At 41.9% G+C, this 19,751-nt stretch overlaps 1 protein-coding gene across 6 annotated transcripts in view; it reads left to right on the plus strand.

The window, feature by feature from the left end:
- The window catches only part of EDRF1 (erythroid differentiation regulatory factor 1), a 40,601-nt gene extending 26,453 nt beyond the window's left edge, over nucleotides 1-14,148 (plus strand). For 4 of the 6 annotated variants that reach the window (XM_033420758.2, XM_049696747.1, XM_004265721.3 and 1 more), the window contains 4 exons: nucleotides 522-675; nucleotides 2,034-2,149; nucleotides 3,572-3,723; nucleotides 13,300-14,148. In XM_033420758.2, the coding sequence (XP_033276649.1) occupies nucleotides 522-675; nucleotides 2,034-2,149; nucleotides 3,572-3,723; nucleotides 13,300-13,471 (594 nt within the window). In that variant the 3' untranslated portion in view covers nucleotides 13,472-14,148. Of the gene's footprint in view, nucleotides 1-521; nucleotides 702-2,033; nucleotides 2,150-3,571; nucleotides 3,724-13,299 lie in introns of those variants that run through there. The other 2 variants (XM_033420759.2, XR_007471177.1) reach the window with 2 other exon arrangements.
- The last annotated feature ends 5,603 nt before the right edge of the window (nucleotides 14,149-19,751 follow it).

Consider the following 19,751-nt stretch of genomic DNA (forward strand, 5'->3'; position numbering starts at 1 on the left):
TATTGTTTTGTTGTTGTCCCTTTCTTAGCTCAGCACCAAGACAAATTATCTTGCAGTTCCTTGGGTGCGGGTTTACTTCTGGGATGCCTTTATCCTGGAAATACTGTCCTTTGAGGTCCAGCTGAATCTGGAGAGGGTTTTTTCCACTCTGAGGAGGCCCTAGACTCTTTTCCCCTTGCCACAGAGGGCCCCCAACCTAAATTCACATTTGTCCAGATGGCCTAATATCCTCACGGCAAAAGCAAGCTTGAGAGAATTCGAAGACAATTCACTGGGGGAAGAATTGTCTGTTCAGCAAATCATGCTGGGACAACTGGACATCTGCGTGCAGAAGGATAGGGTTGGACTCCTCCCTCACATAACATATAAAAATAAACAAAATGGATTAAAGACCCTAAATGTAAGAGCTAAAACTCTAAGACTTGTAACAAAACACTAAAAAGTATTTAGTGGTCCAGAGACTTGGTTAAGTAGTTATTGTGAAATCAAAGCCTTAGGATTTATTTTATTTTTGGTTCTAGGTTGGTGATGAATATCTTAGGAAGCAGCACCGGGTGCTAGCAGATCTTCATTACAGCAAAGCTGTAAAGCTTTTTCAGCTTCTGAAAGATGCTCCATGTGAACTACTTAGAGTACAGTTAGAAAGAGTAGCATTTGCAGAATTTCAGATGACCAGTAAGTCTCACTTCTTTATTTTGCAGGTTTGTATGCATTGGCTTAGTGTTGGGTTGCCTTAGAGTGAGGCAGCCTATGGATCTCTCTTGGATGTAAGCAATGTTGTTTTCTTTTGAATTTGCCCGTAGTTAATGTCTTTGGGTAGGGACATCTTTTGAAATGCTTTTTAAAACTTAGAGAAATGCATTAGCTTATGTTTAATGAGTAGATATACTGAAATATAGCCCAGGATTTCTTACTTGAAAAAAAATTATGACAAGTTAGTTTAGACAATTAAAGATTTTAAGCATCATGAACAAGATGGGAGTGGAGAAGCGGTGATGGAGAAGTGGTGGGCCTCACTGAGTCCCCTTGAACGAAGAACCAAGACTGGCAGCTTTGGATTGTGGTTCTAGAACAGACTTTAACTGCAGATCCTGAGCAAGGTGGCGATGAAGTGGGAGGGCAGGGAGGGCGAAAGCGAGGCGCTTCATTTATCATTTCCCACGGCGGAGTAAGCTGGCCCTCCACCACTGAGTGATTTTTTCTAAAGTCCCTCCTTGGTCTTGTTCACCTGCTCCCCTCTGCACAGGGATCTTTTGAGAAATATCTCTTGTGTGGTAAAGAAACAAGAGACATTTATTTGAAGTACAGCAATTCCATTGGTTTCTTTTCAGTTGTTTTCTTCTATAAAATTAAAATAAATTTAATATTTAACATATGCATGACTCTTTATATAGTATCTCTGGAAGGATGGACGAGAAACTGACGGCACTGTCACTTCCGTGGCTTTCAGTGTATGCCCATTTGTACCTTATACATTTTGACAGTGTATTACCTATTCAGAACAGTTTTTAGAAATACTTTTTACTAAAAGCATCTTTTTAAACTTTTTGCCAGTATATAGTGCCTAGCTGAATGTCTTGGGTGGTCACCCAGGATTAATAGTAGCTCTTTCTGGGGGCAGTCTGGGGTGATCTTCTTTTCCAATTTGCATCTTTGAATTTTCTGCCATGTTTGAATTCCTTAGAATGAGCAGGCATCGTTTTTATTAAAAAAAAAAAAAAAAGTAGATACTGGGAACAAATCTGCTAAGATGGTAAGTGTGCTTAATTTCCTTTTTAAAAAATGTTTAATACTGTGACTGTAAAACCAGATAGTGAGGCAGGGAAACAATGATTGTTTATTGCCTTGTCAAGTCTTACTATTTTTCTTTAGGGATAATTACTAGACAAAAGTCGGATTTAGAAGATTTCTTGGGATTCTCATGAGCTACCTTTACAGCATTTGAAAATCGGAATTTTCATTAATACATTGACATTGGATGGGTTTCTAGATTTATATTTAAAGGAATGATCATTTTGTGTTTGACACTCTAGGTCAGAATAGCAATATTGGAAAATTAAAAACACTTTCTGGGGCTCTTGATATAATGGTGAGAACTAAGCATGCATTCCAGCTCATCAGAAAGGAGCTTGTAGAGGAATTTGACCAGGTAAATGGAAACAAGATTTATCATTGTTTTTTATGTGTCTTAAACTAAATGCTACATGATGTGTATAGTGGGCATATGGGATGCGTGTATGTGTATATATGTGTCTATATGCATTGTGTGTGTACAGATACATAAATACATATGCTCTGCATAAAAACCTGTTAACAGTGATTATTACATTTTCTTGGTGGAATTATTAAACTCAAATTTACAAGTTCATCTTTTATATTTTAAAATTATTTCTTGTGGGCTTCCCTGGTGGCACAGTGGTTAAGAATCTGCCTGCCAAATGCAAGGGACACGTGTTCGAGCCCTGGCCCGGGAAGATCCCACATGTCGCGGAGCAACTAAGCCTGTGTGCCACAACTACTGAGCCTGAGCTCTAGAGCCCGCAAGCCACAACTGCTGAGTCCACGTGCCACAACTGCTGAGGCCTGTGCGCCTAGAGCCGGTGTTCCACAACAAGAGAAGCCACCACAATGAGAAGCCCGCGCACCGCAACGAAGATTAGCCCCCGCTCGCCGCAACTAGAGAAAGCCCGAACGCAGCAACGAAGACCCAACATAGCCAAAAATAAAATAAATAAATTTATTAAAAAAAAATTATTTCTTTAAATAACCACATAGACCTTGGTTAATAATAAGGCCCTGGGAGTATAAAGTCTATTAAGTTTTGCTTTTTTTTTTTTTTTTTTGCGGTACACGGGCCTCTCACTGTTGTGGCCTCTCCCGTTGCGGAGCACAGGCTCCGGATGCGCAGGCCCAGTGGCCACAGCTCACGGGCCTAGCCGCTCCGCGGCATGTGGGATCTTCCTGGACCGGGGCACGAACCCGTGTACCCTGCATCGGCAGGCGGACTCTCAACCACTGCGCCACCAGGGAAGCCCTGTTTGTTTTTTTAAGAGAAAGGTCTGTGCCTTCTTTTATAATTTCCACTAAACTGTCTGCAGTTGAACGGTGATTGGGCTTAAGCAGGCTCCTTGGGAAGGCCTTTCCAGTTTGCCAGGTGTTCCCACATTCATGCTGCCTTCTGCTGAAAGCTTCCCTGAGTCCCAGTGGCCTCCAGCCTATTTCCAAACTCTGGTTCTCAAACCATACAGTACCCATTTCCATCTTGCTCCTTGAGCGTCTGACGTTGGAAAGTCAGGAGGTTTTTGTTCAGGATTAGTTTCTACTACGTAAGTGCCTTTTAGGTCTGAGACATTTTTTTAATGTGGTTTAGTCTATCAAAATGTTCTCAGGGGAGGGAGGAGGAGGCCGTGATGAGGCTGCCAGCAGGCTGTCCCCGAGGGAAAAATCATCTCAGGTTTGCTCTTTTTTGCTTTTGGTTTAAAAGTTTACTGGATTATTGAAATGGCGGTTCCATCACTTTAGTATGAAACTGTGAGGTAGCTTAGGTGAAATAACGTTTTGTTGTTTCTAGCCTAAGAGTGAAGAGACCCCTCCAGCTGCTGATTCTTCTCCTAGTCTCAATCGAGAAGAAGTGATAAAACTCCTGGGTATATTTGAATCTCGCTTGTCATTCCTTCTTCTTCAGTCCATCAAACTGCTGTCGTCAACTAAAAAGAAAACAAGGTAAATTTTTTGGAAATTTCTTTCCAAGCACCTTACCTATATACTTTTTATTACTGATACTGTAAAAGGATGGGCCCCATTCTTTGTTGTGTGTTTTAAGTGGTGCTCTTTTGTGATTTGTTAAATTGAGTGAGAATCATCTCCATGTGGCCTACTACGTGTTGAGATTATAGAAACAAAGAAATCTTACTGCCTAAGGATAAATACCCTATAGGTTGTAATATTTTCCCTGAGAGAGATGAATGACCTGGAATGAAGACCTTGACTGTTTCTTGTAACTCTTCTGAGCATTGTGTTTAATGGGAAGTCAGAACTATAGTTTAGATACTCAGGGCCAAGCGCATCATTAAAAGTAGGTGACAGAACATCAAAGTCTCTCTACCCAAGAAACTAGTGAAGAGAAGAGTGAGCATCTCAGCAAATACACCTATAACATCTTATACAATTATGTTGTTTTCCAGAGTTATTATGTTGGGATTATTAATTTAATTTGAAATTCTGGTAGTAAATACTAGATCAGGAAAATAATATAAACAATATGCCTTTCATTTTTTTAGTATAAGTATAATCCAGCCATATTACAAAATTTGAAAAATAGAAAAAGGAGAATCATTTATCCTAATATATTCATTCTTATCAGTTATCCTGTGCGTATTTTACCAGTTTATAAAATTGGGATACAGATAATTTTTTGTCTCTTTTTATGTTTTATTTATATATAGTAAAATTCATCCTTTGTGGTGTACAGTTCTTCAAGCTTTGACAGATGCATAGATATGTATGTCTGCTGACAAAATCATGGCACAGAGCAGTTCCATCAATCCAAAAATTCCCTCTTGCTGCCTCTTTATAGTTAATTCCTCTCCTGATTTCAGTTCCTTAGTATCTCAGGGAGAAAGCATTCTGTCTCCTGCTATGAAGTGTGACATCAGCTACAGGTGTTTGTAGATCAAGTTGAGGATGTTCCCTTCTATTCCTAGTTTGCTGAGAGTTTCTATCATGAATGAATGTTAAATTTTTGTCAGATGCTTGTGCTATATACATTGAAATGACTATCATTTTCCATCTTTAATCTGTTAATATAGTGGATTACATTGATTTTTTTTTTTTTTTTTTTTTGCGGTACGCGGGCCTCTCACTGTTGGGGCCTCTCCCGCTGCGGAGCACAGGCTCCGAACGCGCAGTCTCAGCGGCCATGGCTCACGGGCCCAGCCGCTCCGCGGCATGTGGGATCTTCCTGGACAGGGGCACGAACTCGTGTCCCCTGCATCGGCAGGCGAACTCTCAACCCCTGCGCCACCAGGGAAGCCCTGATTTTTTTTTTTTTTTTTTTTTAATGTTAAACCAGCTTTGAATCCCCGGGATAAACTAGTACTTTGTTGTGGTGTATTGTTTTTTTTATGTATTGTTGGATTCCATTTGCTAATATTGTGTTGAGAATTTTTGTGTCTGTTCCTAAGGGGTATTAGTCTATACTTCTCTTGTGATGGTTTTATCTGGTTTTGGTATTTGAGCAATGCTGGCCTCATAAAATCAATTGGCAAGTGTTCCCTCTCCTGTTTTTTGAAAGAGATTGGAATTTATTGGTGAAACCATTTTAACGTAGAGTTGGCTTTATGAAAGGTTTTAACAATTAGTTCAATTTCATTTCATAGATATAATATTATTCAAGTTGTCTTTTTTTCTTCTTGAGTTTCATCTGTTGTCAAATATATAGGTTCACAGTATTCCCGTATTAGCCTTTTAATATCTAAAGGAGTTTTTAGTGATAGCCCTTCTCTCATTCCTGATATTAGTTTTATCTTCTCTTTTTTTTTGGTCTGGTTAGAAGTTTACCAATTTTATTGATCTTTTCAAAGAACTAGCTTTTGGTTTGGTTTCTCTTCCCCCATTTTTTTTTTATTTTCAATGTCATCGATTTCTACACTTATATTTCCTTGCTTTTGTTTATTTTGGGTTTAATCTGCTTTATTTATTTATTTATTGCTGTGTTGGGTCTTTGTTGCTGTGGGCAGGCTTTCTCTAGTTTGGGCGAGCGGGGGCTACTCTTCTTTGCGGTGCATGGGCTTCTCATGCAGTGGCTTCTCTTGGAGCACAGGCTTTAGGTGCATGGGCTCAGTAGTTGTGGCGCACAGGCTTAGTTGCTCCACGGCATGTGGGATTTTCCTGGACCAGGGCTTGAACCTGTGTCCCCTGCATTGGCAGGCAGATTCTTAACCACTGTGCCACCAGGGAAGTCCCTTTTTCTGGTTTCTTAAAGTGGAAGCCTAAATTACTGATTTGAGACCCTTTTTCTTTTTAAATATAAGTATTTGCCACTATAAATTTTCTTCTAAGCACTGCGTTTGCTGTGTCTCACAAATTTTGATATATTTTCCTTTTCATTCAGTTCACAGTAATTTTTTTATATCCCCTGAGATGTCCTCCTTGATCCATGTATTGTTTAGAGGCATGCTGCTTACTGTCTGAATATTGGGGCTTTCCAGATACCTTTCCATTATTGATTGCTTTACTTTAATTGCACTGTGGGCTGAGATCATAACTGCATATGATTTCTCTTCTTTCACAGTTGTTTAGATTTGTTTTATGGCCAAGAATATGGTTTGCTTTGGCAGGTGTTCCATGTGCACTTGAAAATTATGAGTAGCTTACTGTTTGGTGGAGTGTTGTGTAAATGTCGGTTAGGTTTAGTTGGTTCAGCCTGTTGCTCAGGTCTTCTGTATTCACACTTTCTGTCCACTTGTTCGGTCAGTTACTGAGAGAAGCATGTTGAATTTTTTAGTGACAATTGTGTGGATTCATCTGTCTCTCCTTTCGATTCTTTCAGTTTTGTTTCACATATTTTGAGGCTCTATTAGTCACATACACATTTAGGACTGTTATATCTTGGAGAACTGAGCCCCTTATATAACATGTGATGTCCATCTTTGATATTAATATAGCTGCTCAGGTGTTTTTGGTTAATGTCTTTTTCCATCTTTTGCTTTTGACTTATCTATGTCTTTTAACTTAAATGTGAGTCTCTTATAGATCGCATATAGTTGAGTCTTGCTTTTTCAATCCAAACTTATAGGTGGTATTGTTTTTTTTTTTTTTGTGGTACACGGGCCTCTCACTGTTGTGGCCTCTCCCGTTGCGGGGCACAGGCTCCGGACGCGCAGACCCAGCGGCCATGGCTTACGGGCCCAGCCGCTCCGCGGCATGTGGGATCTACCCAGACTGGGGCACAAACCCGTGTTCCCTGCATCGGCAGGCAGACTCTCAACCACTGTGCCACCAGGGAAGCCCTATAGGTGGTATTTTTAGACCAGTCACATTTAATGTGATTATTGATGTAGTTAGATTTAAATCTATCATCTTGCTAGCTGTTTTGTGTTTGTCTTTTTCTTCCTTGAGTTAATTGAACATTTTCTATGATTCCTTTTTATTTCACTATTGATTTATTATTTATACCACTTTGTAAAGTTTTGGTGGTTGACCCAGCATTTACATTCTTAATCGGAGGCCACCTTCAGATAATATTATACTGCTTCACATGTGTGAAGACTTTAAAACAATATGCTCCCAGTTTTTCCCTTCCATCATTTGTACTGTTATCATTCATTTTACTTTTACATGTAATAAACAAACAATACACTCTACTGTTTTTGCTTAGATAGTATGCCTTTTGTTTATATAAAGAGAACAAGGAATTTTTTTGCCTTTATTTATTCCATTTCTAGTGCTCTTAACTTCTGTGTAGATAGACCATTTTTTTGTGTGGTATCATATTCTTTCTACATGAAAAACTTCCTTTATCATTTTTTATAGTGTAGGTGTGCTAGCAAGGAATTCCTCCTTTCTTGTGAAAGTCTTTATTACTTCTTCAGGTTTTAGAAGATCTTTTGGCTGGGTGTAGAGTTCTTTCCACACTTCAGAGATGTTGCTGCATTGCCTTCTGGTTTGCCCATTTTCTGACAAAGTCTGCTGTTCTGATCTTTGGTCTTCTGTATGTCATGTACCTTTTTCGCTCTAGCTGCCCTCAAGATTTCTTCCTTCTCTTCCCCCAGCAGTGTGGGCATTATATGCCTAGGTGGTATGATTTTTTTTTCCCTCCTCAGTGTTTTTATATCTTCTCCAATTTCTCTTTTTCTTTGGTTCCACTTATACCTATATTAAACTGTTTGATAGTGTTCCACAGCTTTTAGGTGTTCTGTTCTTTACAGGTTTTTTCTTTTTGTGTTTCAGCTTAGGCGATTTCTCTTGACCTGTCTGCAAGTTCACTGTTTGTTGACTCAGTTTTGTGTCCTATACGGTTGGACTTGTTGAAGGCATTCTTTGTCTCTGTCACTGTGTTCCTCATTTCTAGTATTTCCCTTGGTTCTTTCTTATAGTTTCCCTCTCTCTGCTGAAGTTACCAATCTGATGCTGCATGTCGTCCACATTTTCCATTTGAGCCTTTTAATCATTGTCATTTTAAATCCCCTATCAGATGGTTCCAACATCTGTGTCGTGTCTGAGTCTGGTTCTGTTGCTTCTTTGACTCCTGGCAGTGTGTGGTTTCCTTGCCTTTCTACATCTTGTAATTGTTTGTGGGAAACTGGGCATCTCCTGTAGGATAGTAGACTAAGGGAAATGATTATTAAGCCTGGCAAGTTTGTACACCTGTCTCATGCTAGGCCTTCAGTGTGGGGAGTTTGAGTTCATTTTTCAGGTCTGGTGTTCAGCTGTGGTTGAGATTTTCTTGTTGCCTTGGTTACCTCCCGTGCCCCTCTGGCAGTGCCTGGGTCGGTGTGGAGCAGCTCTGTGGAGGCCTCTTGTACCGCCTTCTCCATCTTCACGTTTGGTCTTTTTCTTCCTGTAGCATCTCAGAGAGGGCCTGTCTTCATGCTCTTAACAGCTCCCAGCTGTATTCCACTCGCTGGTCCCTCCGTGCTTTGTAGCTGTTAGGGAGGGGAGGGGGAGTTGGCCTGGCTTCGCACTTGTTTTGGGGTAAGCCTCAGTCTGGGGCAGACCCTGTGTCCCTGAGTGTCGGGTATGGCCTTCCCCCTGCTCCCGCCCCTCCCCCAGGGCTAGTGTTTCTTCCCTTCCCTTCCCCTGTCTGCACTGACCTTCACCACCAGCGCTGCTCCCTCCCCAGCCCCGCCCCACATATTCAGGCTTCTGGTTCCTGCGGAGAAGGGTCCGGTGGGTTTGGGTTGCCTGCCCCGCCCCCTCCCACCGCTGCTGCAGCAGCTGTTCCCCTCGCCCAGGCCTGCACCACGGGAGCGTGGCCTGGGACTCTCATCAGGCTCTCACGTCAGCTCCTGCTGGGGCTCTTGCAAGCCCCTCCCTCACCAGCCCTCTCTCGACCTCTACCAGCTCATTAAGGATTTTAGCTGAATTCTTCTTGCCGCGTCCAGCTGTGTCCGCCCCAGGTGAGAAAGAACTTTCCTGTCTCGCCCAGTGTTAGCCTCTCTGTCCTTAGTTTTCAGACTGGTTGGTGGCCCTGCAACCCCAGCTCTCTGATGGGTTCAAGCAAAGTCGTGATCTTGTAGGTTGTCCTGCGTTTATTGCTGTTTTTTTCGTAAGGGTGGGAATGATACTTTTTCCAGCTCTCTACATCCTAAGCAGAAACTCCCTCTCCTAATTGTTTTTGAGTAGTTCTCTCTGGTCTAAGAAGAGCGTTCGTTTTGAGAGGAGCCCTGGGTATTAGGTGCACTGCCGTCTCAGCCCCATTGTTAACCCTGGGCGGCTACTCCATGTCCTGTTACTGGTACACAGCAAGGGTAGCCGACACACCCATCTTCTGAAGAACCAAAAGGCAAAGGAGCTGTGCGTGTAGTGACGCACAGTTGGGAAAACTCATGGTTTTTCCTTTTTAACAGCAGTGGGTAAATTTTGAGAAATTTTTTACTGGTTTCCACAAAGTGGCAGTATAAATATATATGAGATGTGAGAAACACAGTGATTCATTGGTTTTCACAAATCCATGGTTTAAGCAATTGGCTAACACGTAACAGTTCAGTCTTATAGTATCCTTTATACTCGTTAACAGTCATATGTATATGACCTAAGTCATTTTTATTTTAGTGGAGGGTCCTCTAACGTTCTGTTTATTCAAGTTATTACTATTCTAGTTAAAAAGTTTTAACCTAAACTTTTTACACGTGATGCATAAAGTCCTATTTAGCTAGTCTCTGTTAGTTTCTTAAGGTTTATTAAATAAAACACTTAAATGTGCTGCATGTGTTAATACGGTTAGTATGTTGACAGGTTGCACAACATAGAGACATATTGACTAGTAAGTCAATGACTGTTTCTCTCATGTTTCACTGATACACATGTGAACATCTATAATTTTTTTGTGGAGAGGAGAACATCCTGTGCTGCAAGCCCAGTTATTTCACCAGGAATTAATGAACATTCCTTTTTGGGGTAAAGGGAAATCAAAATTAGCCTTTAAAAGAAAGGAAATAATCATATGTTTTTATTTTGACTGTTTCTTCCCTTCCCTCCCACCAAAAAAAAAAAGAATAGAATAAACTGAGCTTGGTAATTTAATTCTTAGAATCCTAAAGAATTGGAAAGAAATCTAAGAAAATTAAGATGCATTTAATTTAAAACAATTTTTGTTTTCCTTTTGAGATTGTGTAGGTACTTACGACGGCTGTGTCAGCACTGTCCTGCCAGAAACACTAGTTTTGTCTGTTGGGTTTTTTTTTCTTTTTGGATCAAGAATTTATTTGCGCTTGTACTGCATTTTAATATTCACTGCTTTAGCCTCTTGACCTTTTGCTGGCTTTGGGGTTTAATATAATGAAAAAGTATAAAAAATAGAAGTAGTCTCTGAGGGTTTGGATGCCCTCTGCCATAGTCAGAGAACAGACCCTTTAGATTTATGGGTTTTCCTGGCCACGTATGTCCGTCTAACATTTGGTTAAGAATAGTGAAAAGGAAAATAAAAGAATGTAGGTTACCTTCTTTTGGGAAAAAGGTAACCCTAAGAAATGATAGGACGGCTCAGAATAGAGTTCATGGTTTCATTAACTTTGTGTGTGTGTGTGTGTGTGTGTGTGTGTGTGTGTGTGTGTGTGTGTGTAGATACCATAATGTTTATTTCTGCAGGAAAAATAAACATGAACAAAAACCAATTATAAAATGGAAAAGGACAATACCATTGTAAATCCTAAATAACACAGCTAGAACTATACTTCATGTCAATTTTTATTAAGCATGGTCAATTTTAAAATGGTCAAATACTGGCAATTACATACGGTTCAATAAAATGTGAAGTACATTATAGAGAACTTAATGGCATAAGATAAATTCCTTTCTTTTACTTCAGGTTGCCTTTTTCAGTTTCCCAGTTTCTAGATTGAACGATATGGCTGTTGACAATACTTAAGTTTTTGCAGTATAGAGAGAGAAAGAGAGAAAAGAAGATATAGAGAAATGGAAGCACAGTGAGACTAAATGATAGAGAAGAGAGACTGAATTAGTCCTGGGCCTGAACCTGGTTCCTAGAGAAGCGGCTTTGAGCAGCGCCTGCTCTTGGACCAACCAGCATAGTCAGTGTCGGGGTGAGGGCAGAGCCCCTGCGGAACGGGGTCCAAGGGTTCACCCCTGCAGGCCAGAACAGAGTGGCGACCAGCACAGTGATCACTGACAGGTGGACAGACAGCCCAATAATCGTCCTCCAAGGATGTGAGTCTTGGAGCTGCTATTCCACTGCTCTGTCAGGGCTCTGTATGAGCCCTGAGATAAAGAAGTAATATTGAAAATATTTAACATCAGGTAGCAGTCAATCAGCAATCAGACCCAGGTTGTGAACAGGTGGCTGAGCCATCCCAGTGCATTCCCCTGACGAGTGTATGAGGTCCTCTCATAAATATGAATATCACTATTCCCGGAGTTATTTATTTTGTGGACCTGGGCAGGTTTCATTAACTGTTGATGAGAGTTGCTTAAGGAAGAGAATGATTTGTAGAAATTGGAAGATAAAGATTTAACATTCAGAATTATGATCAGAACAAATCAAAGGGTTTTATATTTACGATCTCAGAAGCCCATCAATTATCCTTAGGCATCAGCTGAAATGACAGTGTGATGTCATTGCCCACAGAGACCAATTCATATTTCAGACAGTGTTTCTAATTGTTAAGTGCTATTGCCTTGATTACTGTCAGATAGGAGTTTAAATGTCTTATAAGGTTATCAGAGGTTTGTGAATGTTAACCTGCCCCCCACAAAAAACCCAAAAAAACCCTAAAACATATCCATCTTAGGCCCGAACTGCAGACAGTGAATATGTTTTGAACGGTCATTTTTACTGTGCTGTGGGTGGTGCTGGGTGGGCGTGGGGTGGAGAGAGGAGATGTGCCTGGTGAAAGTCAGAACGAGCAGGAAGGAGAAAGGGGTCTGTAAGAGGGGGGTGTGGGCGGCCTCCCGTTGGCTGCCAGCCTGGGCCCGTCCGTGGTCAGGCCGGCCGCAGCGCGGAAGAGGTGGGTCCTGTCGAAGAGCAGTAGTGGGGCTGTGAGAGAAGTGGGGCTCCCTACAGCCTGAGCCTTGATCTGCAGCAGAAGGGAGGGTCCAGGCTGCTGGTTTGCTCTCCGGCAGGCCTGACCAACAGGCACTAGGGCAAAGGTGGAAGATTTGCATATTGGAGAGTGGAAAGAACATAGCATTTGAAGTCAGAAAACATTTTGACCTTGAACCAAATTATTTAACCCTTCTGGGCTTAGTTTTTACATCATTTAGTTTTTCATTACAAAATAAGGATACCAGTCCTTGCTCTCCCGGGGGGACAGGGTCACGGGCAGATCTCGTGTGCATGTGCGCACTCTCAGCTGTTCTCTGTATGTGTGGCCAGGGCTCTGCATTTATTATATCCGGACTCAAAAAATAAAAAGGATGCTAGAAATGAACTGCCGTGATTACTAGTCTTTTTCAGTAACATAAATATAATCCATTGATCTACCCTACCGGGGAGATATTTTCAAAATAAACTGCAAACTTAAGAAATTTTTGTTAAGACAGTTTTGAAATGGAAATTCCCTCTAGAACTCTCCAGCTGAGGGGCACTCTTCACACAGAAGCTGCACATCATTTCAGCTAGACGAGGGGCAGTGCGTCCGTCTCCGGCAGTGCTCGCTCCAGGGGAGCAGTCCCACAGTCGCTCTAGGTGTGTGCCCAGAAGCTGTACCGCGTGGCTTCTCGCCCTGGCCTGGCCCCACTGTGTTTTCTTCACAGCATGTGTCATCTCACAGTCTGTTCTCTTCACCGTCTCGACATGTCTTCCCCCAGCTCTTCCCTCAGTAGAATGTGGATTCCATGAAGGCAGGGGCTCTGGGTCTGTTTTGTTCATGACCACGAGTAGTTCCTGGTACATAGTAGGTAGTCGAATATTTATAAAAAGAATAATCATTGGCTTTAATTGATGTTTGAAATAAATGTTTAAAAACAGGCCCATAAGCAGTCAATGGAGTCGGCATTAATAGAACACCTGCTTCCACCTGAAAAGTGATGACAGGGCTGCCCGTGTTCAGTTTTTGGATTTCTTTTACAGCTGTTGGTGGGCATCACTCTTTGCTTCATCTCCCTCTCTTTTTAACCCAGTAGTAACCTTGAAGAAGATGTAGTCCTCAAAACCAACAAGCAGATTTACTCCCAGCTTCTAAGAGCTACTGCGAACAAAAACGCATCTCTCCTGGAAAGAATTGATGTTCTCGTCCATTTGCTGGACCAGCTGGCTCGTGGCAGCGGCGGAGACGGTGGTGCTCTTCAGTGACTCCCGCCTGGGGCTGCATCCGCAGAGATGCTGTCAGTGCCTTCTGCACTCGGGAGCTATGTGTCCATTTGGTGCTTCGTTTCATTAAACATGAGGGAAATATCCACTTAAAACAGGCACGGCATGGAAAGAGTTCTCATTTCCCGTGGCAAACAGTCATGGTTGAGTTCTTTGGCTTCCTCGTTGGAGGTGCCAACATCAGAATCAGACCTAGAGCTCCCACCTTCGTTTCTCTGAGAAGCATGTGGTACCTCAGTATTAATAGACTTGCTGTGAGGCAGTTAACACTTTTAAATATTTTTGAAGTATGTTAAGCTACATGGGTTTAAGAGATAATTATCTTGGATAAATGTTACTTTGGTCAAGGGAACTTTTATCCAATGATTTTAGTGGTTCAGGTCAGTTAAAGAAACTTCCTGTACATCCACAGTGTTCCCTTCTCAATTGCACAGAAAAAGCCTGCCCTTTTTAAGCTTCAGTACAGGATTTTTCGAAGACTAGCCATTGCACAGTTCTCTCTTCAGTGCATGTTCTGAACGGATCTGCTTTTCTCTGACTTTGTATGACAGTTGATCAAGAATTGGTACTCTCCCCCCCTTTTTTTTCATTTTAAACTTGAAACTGTGAATAAGGTAAGAAAACTATTTTGAATAAATAAATTATTTATTTAAAATGTCTTTGTACTTTTCCATTTCACATTCTTCACATTGAGTTTTGATGTGAACTGGTTTAATTAATAAATTTTACAAAGTGAAGATTAAAACATCATTAAAAATAAAATTCTGCCATCCACTAAATTCTCACTAGAATATTATACTTACTACTTGCTGCTATATGGCTCTTGTCCAGTTGCTTAAAACATACTCTCTTTTTCCAGTGCCTACAGCATGCAAGGCTGTCTGTACTTGTCACAGTTAATTGATCTCAGTTTCAAAAGATACCGTAACCTACAGATCCAGCATCCTCTGTCCTGTTGGGTTGATGGTTTGGATTTACGTGCCTGATGCCTCTGTAGACAAGAGCTTGCCCCGCCACCAAGTCCACTGGCCTGGCCTGAGTGTGGGAAGACATGCTGCTGCCGACCCGCCTCGGTGCTACGTGCAGATGATTTTCACTGTGCAGCCCCCCTCCACTCACTAGCCACACCCTTCTGAAGAAATATGAACTAGACTAGAAAACTGTCTGGAATAAACTTGTTTTAAGCTGAATTTTTACAGACTCCTTTTTCGTACACTGAGATTTTCAGATGTTTACACTGGTGAGTTGGCAGCTCTCATAGCCCGGCAGAATTATCACTTGCCATTTGTCCACTTCCTTGTAATTATGCAGTTTGCATTGTCCTCGGGACAGATCTGCATCAGCTAATCACTGAAGCATTCAAAGTTTTGCCTAAATTGTAAAGCAGTTGTACAAAATCAACGATGTCTCATATCAGGACAGCTGTCATTCTGTTTCCCCTTGTGGCAAGTGCACACACAGAATAAAACTCTTGTTAGTTAAACCCGGACATGTCCATTGATTATATCTAATTTGGGGGTTAATGAATTCCAAAGGATATTCTACTTAGGCAGAAAGAAGCTGGAGTTCACGGTATTAGAGTCGCTCATCTTACCTCTCTCCTTAGCAAACAGCGTTTCAGTCAAGAGGAAGATGTGCTTTTAAGCAAGAAGATATCAATTCCAGCTCTCTTCATTTGTCAGAGCAATAACATGCAAGTTCCTACAGGGGAAGAAAAGATCCTTTTAAAATGTTTTTGTCACTTGCTGATTTTAATTTAAATTAAAGCTTTTTAAAGTGCCTGTGTTTTAGCTGCGTCTTTAGAAGTATGGGGTATTTGTGGCCTGATCGTTGAGAGTTCTTTTTCAGTTTAACTTCAGTGCCCACATTTTGTCCTTATTACATTAATTTTGGGGGGGTTTGTTTATGTTAAGAACAGGTAATGGTGGCCATATAATGTATTATGTAAAGTTAAAGGAGCATGATGGCTAAGATAACTGATACAGGAAAAATAAAGTTATCCAATTAGCTTCAAGAGTCTTATTTTGGTAGTCTAACCCCTCGGAACATAAATAAGCTGCCATATAAAGTGTTTCCTGCCTTGAAGAGGGAGGAGCACATTATAGGAATTACAGCGAGCTGGAAAGCTGTTCTGTTCAGGGCCATTTGGGATGCAGGTGTGTATATTCAAACAGAAGAGCACCTCGTGAAAGGAGAGAGTGCAAGGGCACTAGGCTGGGATGAGGAGAAGCAGGGTCAGGAGCGACTGGCGGTCGACCTTTGGCCAGAGACACAACTGGGGAACTTCAGTTTCTTTATCTAGAAACGTGCACAGCAGTATCTGTCCTGCCACTGACAAGAGTTGTGAAGAGCAAGAGAGAAATACACATGAAAACCTTTTGTACACTGTCAAGTATTAGAAAAAGATAAATTGTTAGGACAGGGATTTTGGAGTGTAGTTAATTCAAATTCTGTGCTCTTTTCCATTGAATCCCTGAGTTTTTAGTGCAGTAAAATCATTTCCATGCCCTTGGGGTTCAGGGGGTGAGTGGCCTCTCCCGTGATTGGACCCATGGCTATGGCTGCCTTCCTGTCTCTCAGTGAAATTGGGGCCGAGGTGGGTGGAGGGACAGACGGTGGGTGTTGGGAAACGCGGCTACAGAGCCCTAGACAGAGTGGAAGGCAGACAGGTATTCCTCAGGATGCTTTTTCTAACCTTTCCTAAAATTTTTGTAAAATTATTTGCTGAGAAATTTGATTTTCCAAGTAATTTAAAAGCTCAAGTAATGCTTTTCCCATTGGGTTTTAAGTTAAGGAGGCATATTTGCTTCAGTTACTAAAAGTCTGGTTTGTTTTCTTTGTAAAAGAAATCGGACTTTTTCTCTTAGAAATCCTCTGGCTCTCCATTTGCCTATTTTTCTCATTACGAGTTCAGGATGCAGGAATCAACGTCACAGACGTCAAGCCACTGCTCTGAGCTAGACTGCTTGGGAAATAAGCCACTTGAAGGCAGCCAGGAATCTGTTGTTTGTCCCTGCTATTGACAACTTTCCAGCACGTGCTGCCTTTGCAGAAGGCGAGCGGTGAGTACAGGAGTAGTCAGCTGAGTCTACATTGACAGAATGGCTTTGTGGCTCTGTTTCTGGAAAAAACCTTAATAATCTTCATCGGATAAGGGTCAAGGACTTGACTTCTATTCACATCGATGCAAACACTTGCAAAGCAAAGTTAAGACTGGCTTTTCTGGAAGTCATTGATTTTTAGGTTAATTTATAGCAATGAGGTAAGCAAATCTGTGGCTTTGCACCAAATATTTTGGGCTTGAAGTTCTTAATAATTTTCTGTATGATGGGATGATCTGCCATGGCTGTATATATAGGTCTGCAGTAATTGAAAACAGCTTTTAACTAAGAACTTGGTCATCTGACAAATTTCAGTCAAGGATGACAGAAGCAATACCAGGCTGGAAAGCCTTCTATTACGAGGGACCCTTTGAAGAAGTAAATGAACTGCTTTCTTCGGTCATAAAAGGCATCGTCCAGGGACTTGGGATGCCAGGAAATCCTTCTGAAATCAATCTGGGGCAGCTTCTTCCCTGTTCATCTTCTGTCTGGGCCTGGTCCTTGTCACTGTCATATCTCTGGTATTGATTTTCTGAGAGCCAAACAAGTTTTAATGTGTTCTATTACCATTAAGTCACAGGAAACGAGAGAGACAGCTTTCAGTGTGGGCCCCAGCCATCCGTGCTGTTCTCTGATTCCAGGAGAAAGCAGGACTTGCAGCATCCATCCGAGTGGCCTCTGCTCAAAGCAACGACTCCCCAGGCCTTGAATCACCTCTAGATTTAACCCCAGGAGTCGATTTCTCTTTCACATCTTCGCTGCAGCTCCCAGCCCACTGGTGCTCATCAAAAGCAAAAACAAAACAACAAAAACCATGCAGTCTTCTTCACATCGGCATCTTATTTTTCTTCTCCTTCCTTTATAGTCTCAAGATTTTCCTTTTACATGTTAGGGGCCCGTGGATTGTCCCAGATCATTTTCCTATCCTAGTTAATATATCCTCTCTTTTTAAAGAAAAACATCATGATGCTTATTATTGGATTCTTCTTTATTCCAGAGCTTTAGAGTCATCTAGTTCCACCACCAGCCCCATTTTTGCAAATGAGGAAACTGGAATAGAGTTGAAGCAATTCACCCCGATTCAGAAGCCTAGGTTGAAGCAGTGATACAGCCCGGGACTCCCAAATTTTACCCAGGTGACTTTACCCACTGTCCTGTGAATATTTTGTAATTTTGCTTCGTTTCATTTTAAGATCCAAATGCTAATTTCATGCTCTGAAACAGCGTAGGATTATTTTAAGTGGTCCTTATTTGTTCCTTGCCCTGAGTATCTGGTATATTGTCAGTGTGCAATAGAATAAATCCACTGAGTTAGACACTTTTGAGGTCACAACGCACAAAGCATCACAAGCAGTTACATTCCTTAGCAACCAAATATTCAATATATTTGAAAGGTCTACCACTGAGAAGAGTGTGACATGTCTGGCTAAAGGTATGATTCACTCCAACTGGAATGATTTTTGAATCTGGAGTATTCACAGCAAGTTAAATTTAAGATGTTTTTTAAAGCTCCAAGAATGAAATACAGCTGTAATTATAGAAACCCCCGTGATGACCTAATTCTGTAATTGAGATTCTTTGAGTGTTCCCAATATAAATTCTGGACTTCTTAAGGCACAGAAAGATGTGCTTACAACTCCGAAAGATCCGAACCATCAAAGTCCGCTCTGAGGCCATTTCTTTATGTCACTGAACTAATTCCTCCTCTGTGTGATGTGAAGGAAAAGGACAACCGGATTCATGCACAGGTCTCTTATGGCAACAGTTGTGTGCAAAGTTCTTTCAGCTTGGCTCCGGAGCAATTAAAGAAATGTGGTTCTACTACTAGGATTCAGGCCGAGGGAGGGCCCACGACTTATTTCTGGGTGGCCAGAGGAAGGAAAAGCAGCAACCACAAAACTGTGTGTGTGATTAGACTGTGTGCATCTGGTCTGCACAGGTGGCCAGCCTCCGCCCCCGGCACGGAGGCCGGGGAAGGCCCCCGGCCGCCTTCTCTGTGTCACCGCAGGCCCCACCTCAGCTTCTGTCTCCCGGCCAAACACTGCCCCTTCCTGCTCAGAAACTGCCACTGATCCTGGTCAGTGAAGTCCCCCCGACCCTGGTGTTCCATGCACCCAGGCTGGCGGGTCTCTCCAGCCCGGCCTCAGCCGGGGTGAGGGCCCTGCCGCCCCTCCCAGGGCGCAGCTGTCTCGCAGCCGCACCTCATTCCTGCTCAGCTCTGAGGCCCTCCTTCTGCTTCCTGAGTCTGTACCCTGGCCTCACCTCCCAAGACAGACTGAAGAAAAAGAAAAGCATCTGACCTACCATTATTGTGCCTGAAAACTTAGCAATAACCCTTTAATCTTATCACATTTACCCAGGCAGCATTCACACTTTCAGCTGTGTTCTCGTTCTTTATTAAATTTGAAATTAGCTTTTGATCAGAAGCTAAAAACTTTCTGTAAAACAAAAACTAAGAAGATGAAGGGCAGAATAAAATTACGTAAGGTGTCGCGCCGGCATCTTGTACTTCCCATGTGACTCTGATATGCGACATTTACACAGAGCCAGAGAGAGACCCACGCCTGTGCCCGTGAGGTCCACTTTGCTCCCCTCCTGCCCCTGGGCTTCCGTAAGGAGCCCTCGTGTAGCTAAATGGACCCCCTCGTCTAGTGGAACTGGCTTGGCAGGCTCTCCATACCTTGTGATCGGAGAAACGTGACCAGAACCAAACTCTAGCTTCTTCTCACCGCATGGTACGTTATCGATGTCAGTATACAGTTCTCAACTATACTGTCAGTTGTATGCTCTCTGTATAACATAGATAACCATATATAGAACTCTGACATATATGTCAATTGTATGTTTTGTGTATATATATATAGTCATTTATAAAACTATGGATATAGTTATAGGGACTTCCCTGGTGGTCCAGTGGTTAAGACTCTGTGCTTCCAGTGCAGGGAGCATGGGTTCAATCCCTGGTCAGGGAACTAAGATCCCGCATGCCATGTGGCACAGCCAAAACAAAAAACCAAACAAACAAAAAAACCAAACAAAAATTATGTATCAATATATAGTTATATATATCAACTATATGTCAGCTATATTTATCAATTTACTTAATCAGATCAATATATGTCAGTGAACACAGATCTGAGTTGTGATAAGTGGCTACATAG

Source organism: Orcinus orca, chromosome 14 (genome assembly GCF_937001465.1).
Source record: "Orcinus orca chromosome 14, mOrcOrc1.1, whole genome shotgun sequence".
In the NCBI taxonomy this organism is placed as follows: Eukaryota; Metazoa; Chordata; class Mammalia; order Artiodactyla; family Delphinidae; genus Orcinus; species Orcinus orca.